The following is a 23,411-nucleotide window of genomic DNA, read 5'->3' as shown; positions in this document are numbered from 1 at the left end:
GATTTTTAACCCAATCAGTCCTCTTTCTTCCCTATTTCCCCTACTATAACATTTTTTAATATAGGCATATTCATATTGCACATTGATTGTGCTAAAGATTAAAAAAGATTATCTGACTTCTTCAATTATTACCTGTGTGAGTTTGGCCAACTTTTTAACTACTCTGTGCCCAATTACCTCATCTAAGAAATAGAGACATTAATAACAATCAATCAACACATGAGGCCCAATTAGCTTAAATATGTAAAATATGCATGGGACATTAAGCATTCAATAAATAACATTTGTCATTATTTCATAGTAAAATCCTAGAAAAATATGATGTCAGATACAATGTCATTAACAATTGACTTTTGTGCTGGTTTGAAACTGTTATGGACCCCAGAAAAACCACGCTCTTTTTCCTAATCCAAACTTGTGGAAGCAGACCTACTGTTTAGGGTGGAATCTTTCTGATTAAATTGTTTCCATGGAGATGTGACCCACACAGTTGTGGGTGGGGCCTTTTAATTAAGTGATTTCCATGAAGAGGTATCCCTGCCCACTTGAGGGGTGGAGTGGGTCTTAATCCATTTACTGGAATCTTTTAAGAGGGAACCATTTTGGAGAAGAACTCAGAGACAGCACAGACAGAGGCATTTGGTGACACAAGAAAGAAAATGCTCCCAGGGAAGCTGAATCCAGAAGCCAAAGAACAAGCAGACACCAGCCACTTGCCTTCTCCATTGACAAAGGTTTTCCCTCAGCTATTCCATCAGCCTTTCTTGAATCAAGGTATCTTTCTCTGTATGCCTTAGTTTGGACATTATTTTTTGTGGCCTTAGAACTGTCAACCTGTAACTAAAAAATTCCCTTTATAAAAGCCAACTCATTTCTGAAATATTGCATTTCTGGCAGCGTTAATGAACTAAACCAGCCCTCTTCCCCTGCTTCCTCCCCTTAAGTAAACTGGAATTCTTAATTTAGGAGGGGAATGAAAAGGAAGGCACATTCCAGTAGGGACAGCAGGCAGCCTCTGCTTGGGATGCCGGGAGGTGGGCACAGACACTGTGACTGTTACCCTCTTACACACACACACACACTCACACAGAATGTATTCTCCCAGACCGATCTCGCTAGATCAAGTGGATCAACATAAAGAATCCTGGATTCCAGAAATTGCTACTAACTTGGAAATCACAGCCACCCCCTGAGTAGAATCATTCCCACTGATATTAAGCCTGAATGGACAACAATCAAGCTTCATAGTACAGTTGGGTTCAACTCCAATTTTACTGTCACTTCCAAAACCCCAGAATTTCCTGCTACACATACCCCAATAAGTCATACCACTATACTTAAAACATCGCAATTCTGCATTTTCACAAATGATTTTCTACACATTATGGCAAAACAATATACATCTATACTTTTTTATGCTGCCTTAAATCTGTCTTCTCTAAAACTAATATGATAAAATTATAACCATTAATTTAACGCTTTTGCTAATATTGCTTCTGTTCTTAAAATTTAGAAAACATTTGAGGCTCGTAATTTGTATAATCAGTATCAACAATTCTCTGGAAAACTTTGAACTTTGTATCAGAGCCTAGGAATGAAGAGATGGGGGAGGGCAGATATTGAGGAGGATAAGTACAATTTTGAGAAGCACCTGCTCTGCTGAGGACTTTACATTCTCTAGGCAAGGGTCTCCTCTAACAAGAACTCACATCTACTTCTGCCAATCCAGAGGTTCCAGGAAAATAGGGGGATTCAAGGTTTCAGATTCACCCACCCAAATGTTCCCATCTCCTGTCCCATGTGTCCCATCCTTTTTTCTATTAGAACCCTGGCTTTTGCATAAGACAATTGCAAGACTATGTATTTCCACATTTTCAGCACAGTTTGTTCTTTGGCTGCAGGAGATAAAGGTGATCTGATGGCATGCCTTGAATCAAGAGAAAAAATCTACTTCTTTATTTCCTTTTTTTTTTTCAAAGCTTTTAAGGAAGAGGGGGTTAACAAATTTTATCTTAAAAAGCTAGACAGTAAATATTTGGAGCTTGTGGGCGACATAGTCTCATTTGCAATTACTCAAGTCTGCCTTGTAACATGACTGCAGACACAAACAATGCATAAACAAATTACTGTGTTGTATTAAAAGCTTATATACAAAAGCAGGTGGCCAAACCAGTAAGCTATATTTTGTCAGCCCCTGCTTAACTATCAAAAGCCATCCAACAACACAGTCTTTCAATTGCTCTTTTTCTCATACTGTTTGTGTCACTGTTGCTGCAAAACCTGTACCTCATCCTACACTGCCATCAGGGAGAATCTGTTTCATTGTAATACCACTGTATGCCAGGGGCTACTGACCCACAACTCACCACCAGCAAAGAGGAGTTTATCACTCTCTGATCAGGTAATGATCCCATAGAGAGGGTCTTCTGGTATTCACTGTTTTAGACTGTTTGGCCCTGAGATAAGTACTGTGTGCATGCAGCCAGATTTTTTTGTTTGTTTTTTGTTTGGGAGGGAAAGGGGTGGTGGTTAGGTAAGCAATTTTAGGAAACAGGAGAGGAGAATGGAAAGAAAGAGATAAAGAAGGAGACAAAGCCAGCCAATCCAAGAGTACATTACCAAGCTGGTATTTTCTAAAGCCAATTTTTTTATTCTGCCAGGACCTTCTGAAGAGATATGTACATGTGCCACAAAATTGTCTCCTGAGGGATGGGCGAGGAAGCATTTCCACTTTCTCCCATCCTGGTTAAGGGCTGTCATATGGCTAACTCCCTTTAACTTCCTGGTTGCATTTTCAGAAGAATCATTTTGCAGCTTCATGGAGACCAGGTTGGGAAGCAATGAAGACAACAGGGTGCAGCTGAAGGGAGGTACTGTCAGGTCACACTTGCCCCAAAGTGTTTAGCACAGCAGTGGTCAGAGTCAGTGAAAGGTCGGCAACAGGTATTTAGAATATCCAACACAGGTATTTAGAATAATTTATCCATTTGGATCTTCCTGAATTGGTTTATGGACTAACCCAAAAGAAACCTAATATGGCAAAAAAAAGACAAAATCTTTACGAAACTAAACAATTTATCTGGAGGCAATTTATAACAGGATCCCACATGGCCACTTTGGAAAGTCCTTTTCCCTTTAACTGTCCCTTTTTCAATCCATTGGATATTTGAAACTTTTCTCTCATCCTCCTCTACACCCCTGTCCCCACTGATCTCTGACTTCCCTTCATTGTGGTTCATCAGTCCATAGCCTCAAGCAGCACACTCAGTTCTCTGCTTCAGTGTTTCATTCAACAATTGAGGAGATCCTGCTACTTTGTTCTTTTAAAAACTTGGGTCTGCTTTATGCCAGACCCCATTTAGATTGTTCTATGGCATGAATGCAAAATGCTTGGTTGGTGCTCATGCCAAAAAAGAAAAAGAAAAAGAAAAAAAGGAAAAGAAAAAAATGCTTGGAATTCAATAGCTACAGTTTCAATGATCCTCTTGACATTCCTTTCCACCACTTTTAAAGATCCCCATTATATTTCCTTTATCCATTGACTACTCCATGCTATTCATTTCTCTAATTCTTGCAACAACGTTTCAAGTCAGGGATCATTATCTCTATTTAGACTTGAGGAAGCTGAGTTCCAGGCACCATCAGTTCCCTGAAGCCACAAAGTAGGGACGAGGCCAAATCAGCATAGCAGAATTCAAACGTGGGTTTAGCTGGCCCTCTGTCTCCCAAATCACCTTGCAAGGTATGGACCTCCCATGCTTGGTGATGTTGTAGCATGATTTCCAACTCTAACGTTCTCAACAACCCATTACTGAGAAAGATTGTCTAGAGCCAACTTCCAAGTTAACACTGCATGAATTAAAAAGTCTAACATCAACTGGTAACAGGTGTATCGAAATAACTATTTCCTCAACTAGGAGAATGGCCTGAGAACCATCTGGGACAGGACAGCTCTCTGGAGCTAGTGCTTCTAGCAGCAAGCACCCTCATCTACTGACCCCAGAGGGCTGTACAAGTATAATTTTGTATGGAGGAAAAATCTTAGGAAGCATGGCCTAAGATTTAGAAGATATTCAGATGCCAGTTTTAATTTCCAGTGAACCTCTTCACAATTTAGCAATCAATTGTCAATAAATATAAATTAAGAATTTTTGAAAGGAGCATTGTAAAGTTGTAAATCGTTCCTGTAGGAAAAAGAACAATGATCAAATACAGCCTTATATCATTGGCAAAAATCACTTCCATAATATTGGGACAAGTGACTTCCATCCCCAGCCTAAATAACTGTATTATGAGAAAATAAATAAATAAATAGAAACAGTTCTTATCTCAGTCAGCTAATTGATAAACTTTAAAAATTGGGTGGGGGAGAGATGGAGGGCAAGTCAGTAACAAGAGCTTTAATTTTTTTTTTTTTTTTTTTTAATTTTGTGGTCTCATGTGCCCCCTGCTGAGTAAATTGGTCTTCTTCCAATTCTATAGATGATTGAACTAGGGCTCAACATTTAAAGATAGTTTGTTAATATTAATTCACACTAAATAATGAAATATCCCCAGAATGCAATTTTACATTTATATAACATTTGGAATCTATCTGTATTGAGGGTAGTGAACCATTAAATGAAGGACTTGCCCTGTGAGAACGATTTTAAATTTTATCTTCTGGCACCACCTGGTGATAGAATTTTTTTTTTCTTCACTTTTAGAGTCTTTTTAATGGTTGCTAAATAAAATGGCTAAACCAAGAAAATTAGTTAACTTTAATATTTATAGTCACGTACTCTTAAGTGCCCAAGCAAACTTTAGGCACTTAAATATTTGTTGACTGGATGAGACTTTTGGGTTTTTTTCTTTAGTGAATTGGAATGCCTATGAATTTTTAAATTCACTCTCAAATGTGATGGATGGAAGTGGTCCACGACAGTACCTCATCAGAGGCAATTTTCTTTATTTTTTTTTACATTTAATTGATTTTTGCTTTAAGCTAATAGAGCTACGAAATTAGAAAGAGTGGGGCAAAGCATTTTTATTATTTTAATAATGTAAATACACTTAAAGTTGTGATATTAAAATATTTTCTCATGGTTCTAAAATGTAGGATAAAGTTTGACTAAAAATTAAAAGATTGAAAAGATGTTAAACCACTGCAAATTCCTGACTTGAACTAGTAAGAAAACAAAACAAAACAAAACAAAACCCGACGTACACATCATTTATTGTGAACTATCGCCACCTTGTGGAGTAAGAGATACTAAACGCTATGAATTTTTTAAGGTGGAAACTTTTTATTGTCAGAAAATTCCTATCTCACTTTAAAATGAAATTTAATCATTGGGCACAAATCAGTAACAAGTCTGACAACATTGGATAGCTTAAAATTCCAAGGTGCATTTGTTTAAAAATTATAGAGTCAGTTTCATTTAGAATCTCCCAGTTTGACTCTGGCTATGACACCTTGGGCAAATCAATTAACCTCTTTGAGGCTCAATTCCAATCTGTCAAATGAGTGGGGTGGATTAGACAAATTCAACTATATTCTGCTCTGCCAGTGCATGTGTTTGGTTTCATAGTGATTTTAAGTCCAAATATAATTTACAATAATTTTTCTATCTTCAAGTATTTATTATATTATATTATATATATATTATTATATATTATATTATATATTATTATATTATATTATATATATATTATTATATATTATATTATATATTATTATATTATTTATTATATTATATTATATCATGGTTATACAACCTGCTTAAAATAGGTGTTTTCTATCTATTTTCCTATTATGATCAACTACAGTATCCATTTGGCCAATGTTACTTTAGACCAGACATTCCCAAAGGAAACTAATGCGAAATAACTTTCCCATTTCTAACTGGTAAATTATCTGTATGATAATATGAATAAAATGACACTGAAATGATTATGAAATATGTATGTTGGTAGTTTCTGTAACAATGTTTATACTGGAACAATGCTTATAGCTTATGTATATTATCATATTCCCTCATTCCACGGCTACTTAATGAATATTTATAGGGGTATAGACTTCTTTAAATTTTGTTAGGGCCGCTCCACAACTAACAAAAATTGATTGAAGTCTATAAATTAGAAATATCAAGATTTATGTTAATATAAGTGCATTTGCATCTTATTAAAAGAAAAATATGGTGCCATAAACTAAACCCATTTTTAAATTTTTTTTTTACTTAATATGCTGAGAAAGAAATGGAGGCTTTTGATTGGTAACAGGATCAATGCTAGGAGTGCTTTGCGTTGTGTCTTAAATAGCCATCTGTTTCTGAATAACCAGGACAGGGTAGTAATAAAAGGAAATGAAGTTAAAAAACAACGACAATATTTAAAAAACAGAAAACCAGAAGTTAGGGATTAGGACAGTATAGAATCTTTTGGGGACAGGTTCAAATCGAATAGCAAAGTTTTATAAGGGTAAGAATGTGAAATTACAAACAGCCAATAGTAGCTGTCACTTTCACTAGTCCCATGTACAAATTCTACTCCTTTGCCTTGTTTCTACATTAACTGCTTTCCAATTCACAACTGTGTTTAGAAATACATACATGTTATATGTATATATGTGCTTAACACCAGAAATGCCTGAAGAGTGCCAGTCTTATTAAAAAAAAAAAATAAGAGGATTAAATGTACTTAGGAGCACTGATAGACTTTTTCAGCTTAGTAATTGGCAACTCCTACATCCATGTCTCTGTTAAAGAAATTAAAAAAAGAATCATTTCCCAGAACTACAGGTGCACAACAGATTGGACTCATTATGCAAAAGAACAGAAATCTGGAGAAAAACCCAGTGAGTAAAAAAGCCATGTTCCTGGCCACATTTTGCCTTTAACTCTCTGTTTATTCCAGCTCTATTTGGATATACAACATAAATTTTGCAAACTTCATTGTGGATTTGAAGAACCTCATTCAAGATTAGTAATGTACGCTTGAATTAAACAAATTTCCAATTAGAACGAACTTGAAGCAGAAATGGACTAAAGGTCAAACTTACATTAATAGATTTTAAAAGCTAAAATGTTGTAGGAGAGGTGACGACTTTTTGGAAAGTTACACAATTTCTGTGTCTTCTAAATTTCCCTTCCTCTTCCAAATCAGAGGAATCACATTAACCCTCACTGGTTTGGTAAGTCTTAGCTTCTGGACCACCTCAAGAATCTGAAACCTCTATCACAAAGCAGGACAAAGGCATCAATTGCTGGTCACCATAGATCGTCTTCAGAGCTCTCTCCTAAATAAGAGGTTTGAAAATTGGTGGTTGGCTTTGGCCATCAGGCTTTCATGATTCCATGTCAATATCTTGTAAGTATAGAATGACTTTCCTCAAATAGTCTGGCAAGTGTTTAACCTTCTGACTAGGAAACAAAAAAGATCAAATGAAAAGAAAGAATAAAAGCTCAGAAGATTAAGGAACTACTGTAATAGAAATAGAAAGGGCCATGTCCAAGTGTGCATGTCAATATCAAACATTAAATTTGAAGGGGAAAAAGAATGGGGTGAGAGTGGGTGGCAAAGGTGAAAAGAGGTGGAGGAAAAAATGCCAAAATGTCAATCAGATAACGGGAAAGTAGAAGAGCAAAGGCCACTGAGAGAAGCTGAGAAAAGACCAGAGATGCGCCCAAAACTGGTGTTCAAATGTATCTAATTTCCGGGTTGCAGCACTTAACTATGACAGTGACCTCAGGAAACCAACTTTCATTTAAGAAAGCTTCGTTCCTAAGAGTGTGTGGGGACCAGGGTTTATTACTCAGCTCTTTCAAGAGTAAGACAGTTTGCTTCCCTGGGCCATTATTTCTCATTTGATATTTCCTAAAAAGTGGAAAGTAAAGTTTGTTTTCTAGTAGACAATCTAGAACTCTGCGAGAAAAGAGGAAGTTGGAAAAAGATCCTGAAAGAAAAAGTTGGAAGCAGGAGGTGTTGGACGATTAACAGGGACGCTTCTGACTGGGACAGAACTGGGAAGCAGTGAGGAAAAGGCCAAGATGAAAGTTGCTGAAAAGCTAGGGGCAAAGGGGAGGAGGTCGGCGGGACTGGAAACCAGTAGGGCGCGGAAGTGGGATCGCTGGCGCGCGCGCGAGGGACCCCGGTCTGCCCTGGGATTTGGGCGGCCGTTCACACGATTGTTCCAGTGGCTTTCCGACTGCGAAGGCATTGTGGAACATTTCCTTCCTCTTGTGTCATTGAGCCCCTCCCTCTTTCTCGATGGAAGAGCTGCTCAGCTTTTTCTTAGGGGCCTGGAGGTGGGAAGGCTCGCCTTTTCTCGCTTTCGTAACACATGCAGCCATTTCCCTTCCTGGTGGGAAGAGGAGGGACGGGTCGGGGAAGGAAGGCGGCTTCCTAATTTCCTACTGCCCATTTGGTAGCCCCAGCGATCGCCGCCGGCCCCTGGTCGGCATAGTGGGGTTCCTTGACGTTTCGACCATTCTGACCTGTGTCCGCTGGCTGCCGTGAGATCGAAGAGCGGAGCCTGGGAGGGAGCTGGCATTTCTTGAAGAAGAGACAGCGCAATTCCCTCCTTAAGCTCTAGGGAAATAAATCGCGTTCCCGATCACCTATTCCGGAAATGTGTATCCGGATCCTTACAGAGAAGACTCCAGGGTGGGGAAGGGGACTTGCAAACGCATTTTAAAATCCAGAGCCTGTGAAAACGTCCCCTGGCCCCACAACCCGGCAAAGCTTACTAGGGGAGAGGCAGGGCCAACCACGGTTTCCCCAGGAAGAGTCGGGGAGAAAAGAGAGAACGCTGCAGTAAGCGGACTCCCGGCAAACCAGGGGACAGGGAGGTGGGGTGTCGTATTCTTCCAGAAAGGGCAGCCCTGGCTCAGGTCCACATAGGGAGGAGGTGGAGGTTTGTGTGGGAGGGAGGAGGGAACGCCGGCATTGCTCTCCAAGCAGGGAAATCTTGGAGAAGGGACTCAGTTCTCCACCCCGACCCTCCCTCCTGGGAAATGCAGTGGAGCTGCGCTGGGACGTGAGAGGGGCAGCCGGGAGGGAGCATGGTCCGGGAAGCCTGCGGGGAGGGGGGCCGGAGGGAAAGCAATGCGCAGTGGAAGCCAAAACCTTCGCCCCGCGGGAGCCCCAGCGTTACAAAGTACTAGTCCCTTCTGCGTCTTCCGCCTCCAGATTGACGAGTAGGTGGCGCCGAGCCAGCGCGAGGCCGCCCCCTCCCCCTCCCCTCCCCCTCCGGCCCGCGGCGCAGAGCCGGGTTTAGCAGTGACTGTGAGCTCAGGGGGCGGTGTCTTCGAGAGGGAAAGACAGCCAAGAGGGAGGAGGAAAGGGGGCTGGAGGAAACGCATTCACGTTATAAAAGGGCCACTCCGGCTGCCCGCTTCTTGCACTCTCTGGCAAGCGGCTCCGAGCTTGGGAGAGTTGCAGACCCAGCAGCAGAGCGGCGAAGGCGGCGCCGGGCACCAATCCTCGCATTGTCCCCTGTCGCGGAGACGCTCTTAGGGCGTTTCTTGCCCCGCAGCAGCCACCTCGCCAGCTTCTGCCACACGGTACTGCGCTTCGGCAGAGTCGCTGCGCCTACTCTCAAGTGATTCCGGGAGTCCCGGCTGCAGCCACCTCCGCGCGCACTTTGAAAGAATAATAGTAACTGTGAACTTTAACAATCCAGAGAGAGAGGTCAGCGAGACTCTGCACTCCGGGCCGGAACAATACACCCCTCTCTCCGAGCGCAACTGCACGCGGTGCAAGCCGGTGCTCGCGGGCAGCGTGTGGTCCCCGCGGAGTCCCAAAGGCGCGCGCCGGACGGGGACATGGGGAACACAGAGCCGATGAGACGGCCGAGGAGCTCACAGCCCGTACCCTCACTACTGCTGCTCGCGGCCGTCGCGGCACTGTGGGCTGTGCCCTGCGCTTGCGAGCGCGCGGCGGAGGAGGATGAGGAGTTGGTGCTGCCCGCGTTGGAGCGCGCCCCGGGACTTGGGACCACGCGCCTCCTCCTGGATGCCTTTGGTCGGCGTCTGCTCCTGGAGGTGCAGCCCGACCGCGACTTCCTGGCTCCCGGCTTCACGCTCCAGACGATCGGGCGCAGACCCGAGCCCGAAACACCGCGCCCGGACGCCTCCGGCGACCTGACGCACTGCTTCTACTCTGGCACCGTGAACGGCGATCCCCGCTCGGCCGCCGCCCTCAGCCTGTGCGAGGGCGTGCGCGGCGCTTTCTACCTGCAGGGCGAAGAGTACTTCATCCAGCCCGCGCCCGCTGCCGCCACCGTGCGCCTCGCCCCCGCCGCCGCGGCCTCCGCCTCCGGGGAGGAGCTGCCGCCGCAGCAGCAGTTCCATCTCCTGCGGCGGAGGCGACGGGGCAGCGGCGCCAAGTGCGGGGTCATGGACGATGAGATCCTGCCCCGGAGAGGCGCGGGGCCCGAGGGCGAGGACACCGGGGCACAGTGGTCGCAGCGAGACCGGGCGCCGCAGAACGCCGTGCAGCCAACAGGTATCAGACCCTGATAAGTTTTCTCTTTTATCTTCCTATCCACCTCTTCCCCACTTTCTCTGTCCCTGGCGGCTTGAGTTTCAGGAAGAGTGGAGGAATGTGGGTTGAGGTTTGGGTTGATGAGCTCTGAGTGAGTTAATCAAATTCTGTATAAAACTTAATTCTGCTTGCCCAAATAATGAATGGTTAAAAAAAAAAAAAAGCCAGAACACGAAGCTAAACGGTTCGACGTGGACGGGAGAGTTCGTAACCCGACCCCCTCCACCTTAATCCATTGTGAGCGAGGGGCACGCTTCCAACCCTGTTCATTTCTCTCTAAAGACCGTGTGTGTGCTCTTTGGCCGGGTTGCAACTTTGCGCCGAGTTTTGTAACTTCTGCGGCGGCACGCACCCTGCGCTTAAGAGGAGGGCGGGGATGGAGAGGGCCGAGGAGTGATGGTGACCCGGAAGATGCCGCCGGCTGGCCTGGGCATCTCCGCGGCGCAGGCTGTTCTGCGGTCTCCTTCCTCCCTCCCTCGCTCAAGAGGCCAACCCCGACAGACCTGCTGGAGGTGGTCGGGCCCCTCAGTAGAACCTCTGCTTGGGAGGTCTTTAAGCAGCATGCCCCGCCCCCTCTCGCGCCTCCCACCCAGCCTCCCAGTTTATACTCCCTCTCGCGGCCACAGCTCTGCTCTCAGGCACTACTAAAAGTTGACTTTCCCGATCCTTTCTGTTATGCTTTCTCCTGACTATTGTGTTTCGTGCTGACTGTCCAGTTCTTTTCATTCGGTCTCTTCCGTGCCCTCCTCTCTCACGTGCCTTGTTTTAGAATCGGCCGGCCCCCTTTCCCCCTTCACGTCTGCTCATTGAAGCAGTTATTTGGTCACAGTCCAGCGTAGCACTTCCCTGGGGGATGGGGTTGGGGAGTGTTCCAAATAATCGATCCAGGAACAGATTTCCCTGGGTGGGTAGGAGTGAGGCAATGACTCCAATAGGAGTTAGACAAAGTGGGTGGTCCTTTGTGCCCGGAGTTGGCAGGAGCAAACACCCCAGGGACCCCTGGAATGAGAGTGGAGCACAGCACAGCAGGCTACAGATTCTTTCAGGCCCGGCCCCTTGGCAGCGGCCCCAGCCCTGCCCTGGGCTTTCCACGTGGAGCTGATGTTCTCATTCAGGATTTGATTTCTGGCCTGTGAAAGTGTGACTCAGGGGCTCTGCCGGCAGCTCTTGCTCCAAGTTTTTTACTACAACTGGAGAAGATGTTCAGGTTGTAGAATTTCCAAGAGGAAAAAGGACATTCCACTTACAAAATAATAATAATAATCTGACCACTAAGAGGAGCCCATGGCCTTTTTACTTAAAGTAAAGGAGAAAACTTGAAATATCACATTTCCAATGAAAAAGAGACGCAAATAGTTTTGTTCATGTTGTTCCAGGCATATTTTTGTTTTCTTTATTTGCTTTGAGTGGTTATATTTTCCTTATATACTCTCGGTAAGTAATTATTATTGGAAAGACTGCCCGTGAGCCAACTATCTTCCTTCATTTTTTTACAGGAACCAGAAGCGTAAGAAAGAAGCGATTTGTGTCCAGCCCGCGCTATGTGGAAACCATGCTTGTGGCCGACCAGTCGATGGCAGAGTTCCACGGCAGTGGTCTGAAGCACTACCTGCTCACCTTGTTGTCCGTGGCATCCAGGTTGTATAAGCACCCCAGCATTCGAAATTCAGTAAGTCTGGTGGTGGTGAAGATCTTGGTCATCTATGAGGAGCAGAAGGGTCCAGAAGTGACTTCCAATGCTGCTCTCACGCTGCGAAACTTCTGCAACTGGCAAAAGCAGCATAACCCACCCAGTGACCGGGATGCAGAGCACTATGATACAGCAATTCTTTTCACCAGACAGGTAAGAAGAAAGATGATGCCACTTACATTTCCCACTTGTGGGTCTGCTTTGTAGCAAGCAGACACGCATGAGGCATTGGTTTTTACCACTGCTTTATAATCTTAAAACCTCCAGTTTCACATTTCTATTTTAAAAGCATTTAGAGAAATCATCTGATTGAGTTGTATCCGTGAAATCCTCAAATGGAACATCTAAACCATAATGGAACACAGATGCTCCAAAACATAGGTGGAAACACCCCCTGCCAAAAATTAAGATGTAAGATCCACGCTCTTTCCCAATGAATAAGGATGCACCTTTGTTCCTTGTAGGATCTGTGTGGGGCCCAGACATGTGACACTCTTGGGATGGCTGATGTTGGAACTGTGTGTGATCCCAGCAGAAGCTGCTCAGTCATAGAAGATGATGGTTTACAAGCTGCCTTCACCACAGCCCATGAATTAGGTAAGTCTGTGTTAGAGTAGGAGCTGGGCCCAATTCATGAATTCAAACTGATAGGCAAATATATTCGTTTAAAAAGGTGAGTCTGCACGTATTAAGCTTGCCATTTTGAATACCAAGTCTTCTCAGAAACCGCAGAAAATATTTTTTTCCCCACAATTTCCAGAGAAAGGGAAAAATATATCTCTATTAAAACAAGAAAATAAGGTAGTAGCAGTGATGGACATTTGGAAATTTATATGCTCATTTACATCCTGTGAAAGTAGGCGTTGTATATAAAAATAGGTTTCTTCCTCAAGGACTATCACTTTAAGAGCTATAAATCCCTGTTAGAAAAAGATGCTGCACATCTAAATTTTAACATGGGTTTTGGATTGCTCCTCAGGCCACGTGTTTAACATGCCGCATGATGACGCAAAGCAGTGTGCTGGCATTAACGGCATGAACCGAGATTCACACCTGATGGCATCAATGCTGTCCAATCTGGACCGCAGCCAGCCTTGGTCTCCCTGCAGTGCTTACATGATTACGTCCTTTCTGGATAACGGGCACGGTAAGAATGCTCACGTTACTCTTCCTAGCTGGCATTCCAGCTTTATCATGTCACATTCTAGTTAAACAAGTGCTTTTATTTATTTTTCTCTTTCAAATTAATGTTCACTGCCAAGATCATTCATTCCCAATAAACAAATAGTGCCTCTAGCTACGTAGCTCCTCAATTAATTAGTAGTTTTAGCAGAACCATAATCTGTCATCATAAGTACAGAAATACCTCCCTCCACTGGGGAGATCTTAATAATAATTTAAATTACTTTTGCATTTTTGCCAAAAACTCTAGTTTTCAAATCACTTTGATGCATGTGATCTCATAGAGTAAATATTTTCTGAAACCATGATCTTCCATCTGTAGACTTTCATTCAGTATTGTTCATTGTTGGCATTTGCTCTGCAGGGGAATGTTTGATGGACAAGCCGCAGAACCCCATGCAGCTTCCCTCGGATCTCCCCGGGACCTTGTATGATGCCAACCGGCAGTGCCAATTTACATTTGGGGAGGAATCCAAACACTGTCCCGACGCAGCCAGCACGTGCTCGATTCTGTGGTGTACCGGCACATCGGGCGGGCTGCTGGTGTGCCAGACCAAACACTTTCCTTGGGCAGACGGCACCAGCTGCGGAGAAGGGAAATGGTGTGTCGGTGGAATGTGCGTGAACAAGACCGACAGGAAGCATTTCGACGTGAGTCTTGCAACGGAAACATGCATACTTCTTTAAAACTTGGAATTTACCCTCTTGCAGTTCTGGAGGCTGAAGTCTGAATCAGGCTGTGCTTCCTCTGAAGTCTGTAGGGTTCCAGAGGTAGCTTGTTGGCAATCCCAGGCTTCACTCAATCTCTGCCTCCATCACAGGGTCGTTTTTTTCTGTCAGTCTCTCTCTCTCTCTGTTATCTGTCTCCATCCAAATTTCCTCTCCTTATAAAGACCCCATTCATAATGGATTAGGACCAACCTAATATAGTTTGGCCTCCTCTTAACGAATAGCATCTTCAGAGATTCCATTTCCAAACAGGATCCCAATCACGAGACTGGGGTAGAGGCTTGAGCATATTTTGGGGGGTCACGCAGTTCAATCCATAGCATACCTCATCTGTGTCCTCCAGAGGCATGTGAGATAGACCTGTTTTTGCGATTCTTTGCCCCATGGTTTTTATTTTAGCCCCTAAAAGGTCTCTGTAGAGAATTCTAACGCTGACGATTTGTGTCCCCATTTAGACCCCCGTTCATGGGAGCTGGGGACCGTGGGGACCCTGGGGAGACTGTTCGAGAACCTGTGGTGGAGGAGTTCAGTATACAATGAGGGAATGTGACAACCCGGTCCCAAAGAATGGAGGAAAGTACTGTGAAGGCAAGCGCGTTCGCTACCGGTCATGTAGCATTGAGGATTGCCCAGATAATAATGGTGAGTAGAAATGGACTTTAACTCTGAGAATTGGGCTGAAAAGGATGCACCCACAGTCAAAGGTTGGAAAATGATGATGTCATCATGTTATTCTCTTTCTAGGAAAAACCTTTAGAGAGGAACAATGTGAATTACACAATGACTTTTCAAAAGCTTCCTTTGGGACCGGACCAGTGGTGGAGTGGACCCCAAAATATGCTGGCGTTTCACCGAAGGACAGGTGTAAACTCATCTGTCAAGCCAAAGGCATTGGCTACTTCTTTGTTTTGCAACCCAAGGTAGTTACTTTAATATTTATTTTCTGCCTAAGAACCAAGGCCTTGGCTTTCTATCATTTCATGCAACCTTCAACATGCTTTCTTTAATTTATATAGTGATATGTTCAATTTTAAATTAGAACTCCTTTTCTTCTATGTGCATTGACAAGTCACTGCATTGTGCTTGACATTGTTTTCAGTGATAAAATTTGAATCCCAGCACTTGTATCCTTGTAACTACTTACCATTCTTCTTTGAAAAATATAACTAGGTTTCACAAACAACTCATGGTCAGAGAAATTATATATTAACATAGCAGCCAACTGTTTTAGAAAATAGTTTAGGCACAATCCAAAGTTTTTGTTACTAGGTATCTAACAGTAGCAGGTGCAAATGGACTTATTAAACTGGTAGTGTGAGCCATGATAATTCTTATGTTTGAGGACATACCTTGAACTAGTAGATGCATCATTTCTTTTGCTCTTTATCAAGGTGAGGGGATAAATCTCACTCTGAGGTAGGAAATATAATTTAATTTGTTTGAGATCATCATGTCATTAGCATCGGAAGCTATGAAAATATCCCCAAGTTGTAGAGTCACCATTCAACAATTGATTTATTGAGCACCTAACTACATTTCTAGTTAGAATGTTCTAGGCACCGAGGATACAGCAGTAAACAAATTGACCAAAAACTCTGCTTTCATTGACCTTAGATAGAGAGGAGGACAAGGTCAATAAATGAAGAATCAAAAATTAACTTTTTTAGATGTCTGGAAATACTATGGAAAAAGGTTGGGGAGAAGGGGAACATGTGACATGTATCAGGAGTATTATGTGATTAGGGTTTAATGAGGAAAACTTTCATAGGTGTCACAGCATCACTGCCTTCCCCTGTCAGTGTGTAGCACTAGATACATGTTCCTTTTTCCCCAAGGTTGTCGATGGTACTCCATGTAGCCCCGATTCCACCTCTGTCTGTGTGCAAGGACAGTGTGTAAAAGCTGGCTGTGATCGCATCATAGACTCCAAAAAGAAGTTTGATAAATGTGGTATATGTGGAGGAAATGGATCAACATGCAAGAAAATATCAGGATCAGTTACCAGTGCAAAGTAAGTTTAAGTCATGTACGCTCAAAGATTTGATAAAAAATATATCATAAATAAAGGATGTCTTTAAGTAATGTGATCAGCTAGCAAGTGAGAAATATCTTGATTTTCTTTTCTTGTCTGCAGACCGGGATATCATGATATTGTCACAATTCCAACTGGAGCTACAAACATTGAAGTGAAACAGCGGAATCAGAGGGGATCCAGAAATAATGGAAGCTTTCTTGCCATCCGAGCTGCTGATGGCACGTACATCCTCAACGGTGACTTCACTCTGTCCACTTTAGAGCAAGACATTACATACAAAGGTAGCGTCTTGAGGTACAGTGGCTCCTCAGCAGCACTGGAAAGAATTCGCAGCTTCAGCCCACTCAAAGAGCCCTTAACCATCCAGGTCCTTACTGTGGGCAATGCCCTTCGCCCTAAGATTAAATACACCTACTTCATGAAAAAGAAGAAGGAATCTTTCAATGCCATCCCCACTTTCTCAGAGTGGGTCATTGAAGAATGGGGAGAGTGTTCCAAGTCATGCGGAACGGGTTGGCAGAGAAGACTGGTAGAGTGCAGAGACATCAATGGGCAGCCTGCTTTGGAGTGTGCAAAGGAAGTGAAGCCAGCCAATAGCCGGCGTTGCGCGGAGGTGCCTTGTCCCCACTGGCAGCTGGGCGATTGGTCGCCATGTTCTAAGACTTGTGGGAAGGGCTATAAGAAGAGAACCTTGCAGTGTCTGTCCCATGAAGGGGGGGTGTTGTCCCAAGAGAGCTGCGATCCTTTAAAGAAACCTAAACATTACATAGATTTTTGCACGATGGCAGAATGCAGTTAAGCAATGTCAGTTGTGAGTGAAAGATGTAAAGTGTGGAAGGGCTGATGCAGTGAAATCAAGAAGGCTGGAGAGATCTGATGTACCCCGCGAGGTAAATCCAACGGGTGCATCAATGAAATGGGAGGGTGGAAATAAGTCGATAAGAAGTTAGAGCATCGGAACACCCTGCCAGTTAAAAATTCAATAGGAGTATTATTAAAAGATGATAACACCCCAGGGCATTATTATTATTTCTTTTGTTGTATCTATTTCAAGTTAAAAAAAAATACAGAAGCAACTGCCAACTCCCGATTCCTGGTACTGATTAAATCTTTTGTATTATGGGGAGGCAAAAAGCAGGAGATCTTTAGTTTAAGACATGGCTTACTTTACCTCACGAATGATGGGGGAGAAATGGAGGACAAATAGAATCTTGGGTGAGCAAAATGCCTACTATGGTTTCCAATAATATTTGTGCCATCTTATCACCCAAACGTTAAAGAGTTCCAATTGTTCAGTGTGAGAGAAATGCTCAGCAATGTGAAATAACCGAAGTAGTTCCAAATTTTTTTTTGATCATCTTAGCCTTTATTTGTGCTATTAATTGTGATGAAGAATCAATTAATTTTGTAAAAATGCAACAAGGCCACAAATACAAGCACCAGCAGTGTTACCAGTTGCTGGGGAAAGCTAGAGGAAAAATGATGAGCTCGGTACCTCCTCCCTTTCTTTCCTCCCTATGTAGGCTTTAGGAATGTGGGTGTAAAGAAATAATTTATGTCTTGGAAGTTGGTAAGGTTACACAAAAAGAACATGATGCCAGCACAAGAATTTGGGGCGTCTAGACAGGGGTCTCTCGTGTTTGAGATCAGTGGTCTCGCCATGGGGTAGCAGGTCCGTCCCCAGCAGCTGTTCGAACAGTCATATCCTGGTGAATGTCTGTCCAGCTCTTCTACTCTGAGAGAGAATAACTTTCCATATGTATAGAGTAAAATGCGTTACTATGAATTATATGTACTTTATAAGTACTGATTTGTGTATTCCTTCTGAGAAGGACTATAGTTTATTATAACATATTTATTTTTATATTTTCTTCTAATGATTAAACTAAGTTATATCACTTTTGTAAAATGTCATATAAAAATAGAGTATTTATACAATATATGTTAGAAATAATAAAAGACAATTTTTGAACTTGTGTGTCTGTTTTTGTAAAATGGAAATTAATTCCTGCGAAGGAAATCTGAGACACAGATATTGTATTACAAGACGAAAGGTTGTCTTAAATTCCTTGGAAAAAGGATTTTCTGCTAATGAATGTATTTCATTTGTCCTTGGTTTCTGTGATTTCTGAAAAGAAAGGAGCCTATGATATCTTTGTGGTAGATTTGTTACTAATATATCTAATAATATATACCAGCGGTTGGCAGACTTTTTCTGTGAAGAGCCAAACAGTAAACATGTTCAGCTTTATGGGCCATACAGTCACTTTTGCAATTACTCAGCTTTGCTGCTGAAACACAAAAACCACCACAGACAGTATGGAAACCAAAGGCATGGCTGTGTTCTAATAAAAGTTTATTTACAAGAACAGTCAGTGGGCCAGATTTGTTTTGTGGGGCTCAGTTTGCCAACCCCTAATGTTTACTGTAAATTAAATGACAATGTTTAGGGTTCTGGATGCCTTTTGCATTTGTATCTCTTCCTCAATTATATCCCATAAGTAAAATTATGTGAAAGTGGTTAAGCTATTGAGTAAGAAATGATATGTCCTAAATCACATTTGGGATAGATGTGCCTGGTGAGCCGAACCTTCCAAATGTTTCTCTTGCTCATGGAAAATGTCTTAAACATTTTGGAAAAACCCTCAAACAGTCAGGCCACTGGGCAGCCTTTCATAAATCACTGTATTTTGAATACTGAGTGGCACATCAATGATTTTAAAAGTTTGCTCCAAAGTAACTACACTCCTCTCAGAAAATAGTTTATTGACTAGAATTGGATTATGTGGTCCATCACAGATGTTTCCAACTATACATTTTTCATTCTTTTCCCCCTACTTACAATCGTTTTCTTAAGTAGTTCTAGAGAACATGTCAATTTCAGATTCAGATGAAAAAGTCGAATATGCCCTCAGAATTAAGGTGTTCCTCCTGTGAGCAACTGAACATAAGATTCTAGGAATCAGGTAACAGTTGGAGAAAATAAGAGAGTGGGTGAGTCTCTAAGTGTTTCCCTGGCTACTGGGCCACAGAATGAAAGATAAAAACCAAGTTTTCCCACCTAATGGGAACTGCTCTTGGTCCTACAGAACTCGTTTAGACATAGAATTTAGCCACGAAATTCATTGACTTAATGTGCCGTTTTCCCCAAAAAGCCTTCAACATGATAATTTATTTGCCTGCATTACTGTGGTATGAAACCCAATAGTAAGTTGCACAAGGGATTCACACACGAGAAATGCCCTTGCCCTGATTTACTATACGAGCTATTTGAAAAAATGAAATAAATAGAATAAATGGATAATTGATGATACAAGGAAGTCAAATTTTGGACCTTTACTTCTCAGATAAATTCTTTCTCTTTGAAGAGGCTTAGTTTGGTTGGATGTAGAAAGCAACTAGGCTAACATTCAAGATACGAAGAGACAGAATAAGTGAAAAGACTTTCTACTGTCCTCTGTTCTAGTCCAAGGGGATGCCAAAGAACATTTTGATGTTGCCTCATTATTTTTCAGCCCTCTACTGGTGAGATTTTTTTTCTCTTATCAATCAGCTGAGTCATTTAAGATTCTCCATGTTTTAGCAGCAAATGGAAGTTTGTTCAAAACATTCAGCCCTGTTCTTTGAGTTGACCAGGCAGTTGCCTTAAAGGACAAGGGTGTTCTGACCTCTCTGGTTGTGGTATAAATAATGAGCCGGGGTGATGTTGAGTACTATTTCTTATACCTAATTTGAGAAGCACTCCATGGGCAGTTCCTTCCTCTACCCTTTCAATAACCACCAACCAAGTACTATTTTTCCATGCATCAATTGGCAAACATGGTTCCAGCTCTTGCTCTTTGTTTAATTTTTCTTCTAGAAGAGGACACATAGATCTTAATGTGACTTAGGAAAAATGGACGAGTCACAATTTGCTAACCTCATTGCTTTTCGAAAGGAAGGGAACAGAAATTATTAAATGAAGATTGGGGGTCTTAGGCCTATCAAAGGAAATGATTATAACTATCTGTATTAGGGTTCTCTAGAGGAACATAACCAACAGGATATGATATATACATGACATATATAAGAGAGAGAGAGAGATTTATTATAGGGAACTGACTCATACAACCATGTGGACTAGGCAAGTTTGAACTCTGTAAGGCAGGTTGCAAGCTGGAAACTCTGGTGTCATTACAAGTTCTCCTGGGAACACTGGCTGGCTGGAAATTCTGGCAAAAGCCATTACTCAAGTTGAGTCTGAATTTCAGTTCTGACCTCTGAAATCCCCAGTTAGGGCTTTTAAGACTCCCAAGTGATTGGGTAAAGAGACTATCCACACTGCTGAGAGCAATTTCCTTTCCTGATTGTGGATGCAATCAACTGGTTATAGATGCAAACGCCATCTCAAAATAATCTCACAGTATCAAGCAATCCAGTACTTAACAAAGCGACTGACACTGTAACCTACCCAAGGTGATACATGAAACTAACCATCATACTATCCGAGTAAAGAAGTAAAGTATGTTCTGCCATAAACATATTTCTGTGACATGAATAAGCCCACATAACATTGGCAGAAAGGGAATGATATCAGTAAAACATAAAAGCCAGTTTGGTTCATCATCACTATCATAGCAAATAAATGTTTTGTTCCTTAAGAACAGCTTGATATTAAATACACAGTGAATCATGGAGAAATACAGAACTTATACACAATGGCCTTTCAATCCCATTTCTCTTCCTTTGGCCATAAATGGAGACTTGGAAGTGACTTGTGTGATCTTTGTTCAATTTGCTCTCGTTTGTTATTCGAAAGGCTTAACTTTTCTTTACAGACTTTTTCTGTCAATCACATTGACATTATTTAAGGGTACAGTTTTTTAATGCCTGTGCAATTATGCGTATGGGTTAATCTCTTCAGATGGAGGTTTGATGGCAGATTTCTCAGGGCAGGCTGGAGGTACAGTGGAGTAGAAATGGAAATTCTCTCTTCCTGAGTGCTGAAATAATCACTTCTCCTTTTAAAGCCTTCAACTGATTAGATTGCTGAAGGCAATCGCAGATGATTGTAGATATAATCAGCCATGGATGCAAGCAACTTCCTGTTGCTTTAAGCCCACAAAATGTCCTCAGAGCAACAATTAAGCCAGTGCTTGCTTGGTCAAGCAACTGGGCACTATTCCCTGGTCAAGTTGACACATGTACCTAATCATCACATGTCTTTTTATAGAAAGCAATTCTGATTTAGCTTTCATTCATGATGGGTCATTGAGACCCCAAAATCAATCTGACCCCACCTGTAGAACTCAAAAGAGCCATGGACAGTATGGAGAGATTTCCTTTGACTTGCAAAACGTTAGGCTTAAATCTAGACCTTTCCCCACTCCATTTTTCAAACAAAATAGTTTCATTCCTGTTTCAAATAAATTCATTTAGTTGTTTCTTTTTTATTCTTATTATTTTAAAGGTTTAAAGGAAAAAGTATCTAGGAACCAAAAAAGAAACAAAACAGTAGTTATGGAACAACAACAAAATATACTCACCTCAGATCTCACTTTTGTGACACTAAAAACCTTCAACAAGTAAAATTAGACATATAAAGAAAACCGGTAGGCATCATCTTCATTTTCCAATTCTTTCCTTCTTATTCATGTTCATAAGTAACCAAAAGGAAGGCAAAGACTCTGCCTTTCTTTAAAATATTACTTGATCTGATATGTCATTTCCAAACATTATCTCCCATTGTGTAGGCTGTCTTTCTACTTTCTTGATGAAGTTCTTCGATGCACAAAAGTGTTTCATTTTGAGGAGCTCCCATTTATTTATTTCTTTCTTCAGTGCTCTTGCTTTAGGTTTAAGGTCCATAAAACCGCCTCCAGTTGTAAGATACATAAGATATCTCCCTACATTTTCCTCTAACTGTTTTATGGTCTTAGACCTAATGTTTAGATCTTTGATCCATTTTGAGTTAACTTTTGTATAAGGTGTGAGATACGGGTCTTCTTTCATTCTTTTACATATGGATATCCAGTTCTCTAGGCACCATTTATTGAAGAGACTGTTCTGTCCCAGGTGAGTTGGCTTGACTGCCTTATCAAAGATCAAATATCCATAGATGAGAGGGTCTATATCTGAGCACTCTATTCGATTCCATTGGTCGATATATCTATCTTTATGCCAATACCATGCTGTTTTGACCACTGTGGCTTCATAATATGCCTTAAAGTCCGGCATCGCTAGACCTCCAGCTTCGGAGGCACATGAAGAGATGCTCAATGTCCCTGGCCATTAGAGAAATGCAAATCAAAACCACAAGGAGATATCATCTCACACCCACCAGAATGGCCATTATCAACAAAGCAGAAAATGACAAGTGCTGGAGAGGATGCGGAGAAAGAGGCACACTTATCCACTGTTGGTGGGAATGTCAAATGGTGCAACCACTGTGGAAGGCAGTTTGGCGGTTCCTCAAAAAGCTGAATATAGAATTGCCATACGACCCAGCAATACCATTGCTAGGTATCTACTCAAAGGACTTAAGGGCAAAGACACAAACGGACATTTGCACACCAATGTTTATAGCAGCGTTATTTACAATTGCAAAGAGATGGAAACAGCCAAAATGTCCATCAACAGAAGAATGGCTAAACAAACTGTGGTATATACATACGATGGAATATTATGCAGCTTTAAGACAAGATAAACTTATGAAACATGTAATAACATGGATGGACCTAGAGAATATTATGCTGAGTGAGTCCAGCCAAAAACTAAAGGACAAATACTGTATGGTCCCACTGATGTGAATGGACATTCGAGAATAAACTTGAAATATGTCATTGGTAACAGAGTCCAGCAGGAGTTAGAAACAGGGTAAGACAATGGGTAATTGAAGCTGAAGGGACACAGACTGTGCAACAGGACTAGATACAAAAACTCAGAAATGGACAGCACAATAATACCTAATTGTAAAGTAATCATGTTAAAACACTGAATGAAGCTGCATCTGAGCTATAGGGTTTTTTTTGTTTTTTGTTTTTTTTTTTACTATTATTACTACTTTTATTTCTTTTCTCTATATTAACATTTTATATCTTTTTCTGTTGTGTTGCTAGTTCCTCTAAACTGATGCAAATGTACTAAGAAACAATGATCATGCATCTATGTGATGATGTTAAGAATTACTGAGTGCATATGTAGAATGGTATGATTTCTAAATGTTGTGTTAATTTCTTTTTTTCTTTCCATTAATAAAAAAATAAAAAATAA

The 23,411-nt window shown here is 41.8% G+C and overlaps 1 protein-coding gene across 1 annotated transcript; it reads left to right on the top strand.

The window, feature by feature from the left end:
- Positions 1 to 9,361: 9,361 nt before the first annotated feature.
- ADAMTS1 (ADAM metallopeptidase with thrombospondin type 1 motif 1) lies at positions 9,362 to 18,132 on the top strand. Its single transcript, XM_077118784.1, has 9 exons — positions 9,362 to 10,485; positions 12,021 to 12,367; positions 12,679 to 12,811; positions 13,194 to 13,361; positions 13,761 to 14,047; positions 14,581 to 14,767; positions 14,870 to 15,045; positions 15,961 to 16,136; positions 16,260 to 18,132. The coding sequence occupies exons 1-9, from the start codon at positions 9,804 to 9,806 to the stop codon at positions 16,957 to 16,959; spliced, it is 2,856 nt and encodes a 951-aa protein (XP_076974899.1). The 5' UTR covers positions 9,362 to 9,803; the 3' UTR covers positions 16,960 to 18,132.
- Positions 18,133 to 23,411: the final 5,279 nt, after the last annotated feature.

This window comes from Tamandua tetradactyla, chromosome 10 (genome assembly GCF_023851605.1).
Source record: "Tamandua tetradactyla isolate mTamTet1 chromosome 10, mTamTet1.pri, whole genome shotgun sequence".
NCBI classification, from domain to species: Eukaryota; Metazoa; Chordata; class Mammalia; order Pilosa; family Myrmecophagidae; genus Tamandua; species Tamandua tetradactyla.
This window is presented reverse-complemented; position numbering and strand designations above follow the sequence as displayed.

What these genes read in the sequence shown, in the direction of transcription:
- ADAMTS1 (XM_077118784.1), top strand. Translation starts at nt 9,804, where the DNA reads ATGGGGAACACAGAGCCGATGAGACGGCCGAGGAGCTCACAGCCCGTA. An exon ending in GGATTGCCCAGATAATAATG is followed by an intron (nt 14,768 to 14,869) that starts GTGAGTAGAAAT and finishes TTCTCTTTCTAG; the next exon opens with GAAAAACCTTTAGAGAGGAA. An exon ending in TCTTTGTTTTGCAACCCAAG is followed by an intron (nt 15,046 to 15,960) that starts GTAGTTACTTTA and finishes TTTTTCCCCAAG; the next exon opens with GTTGTCGATGGTACTCCATG.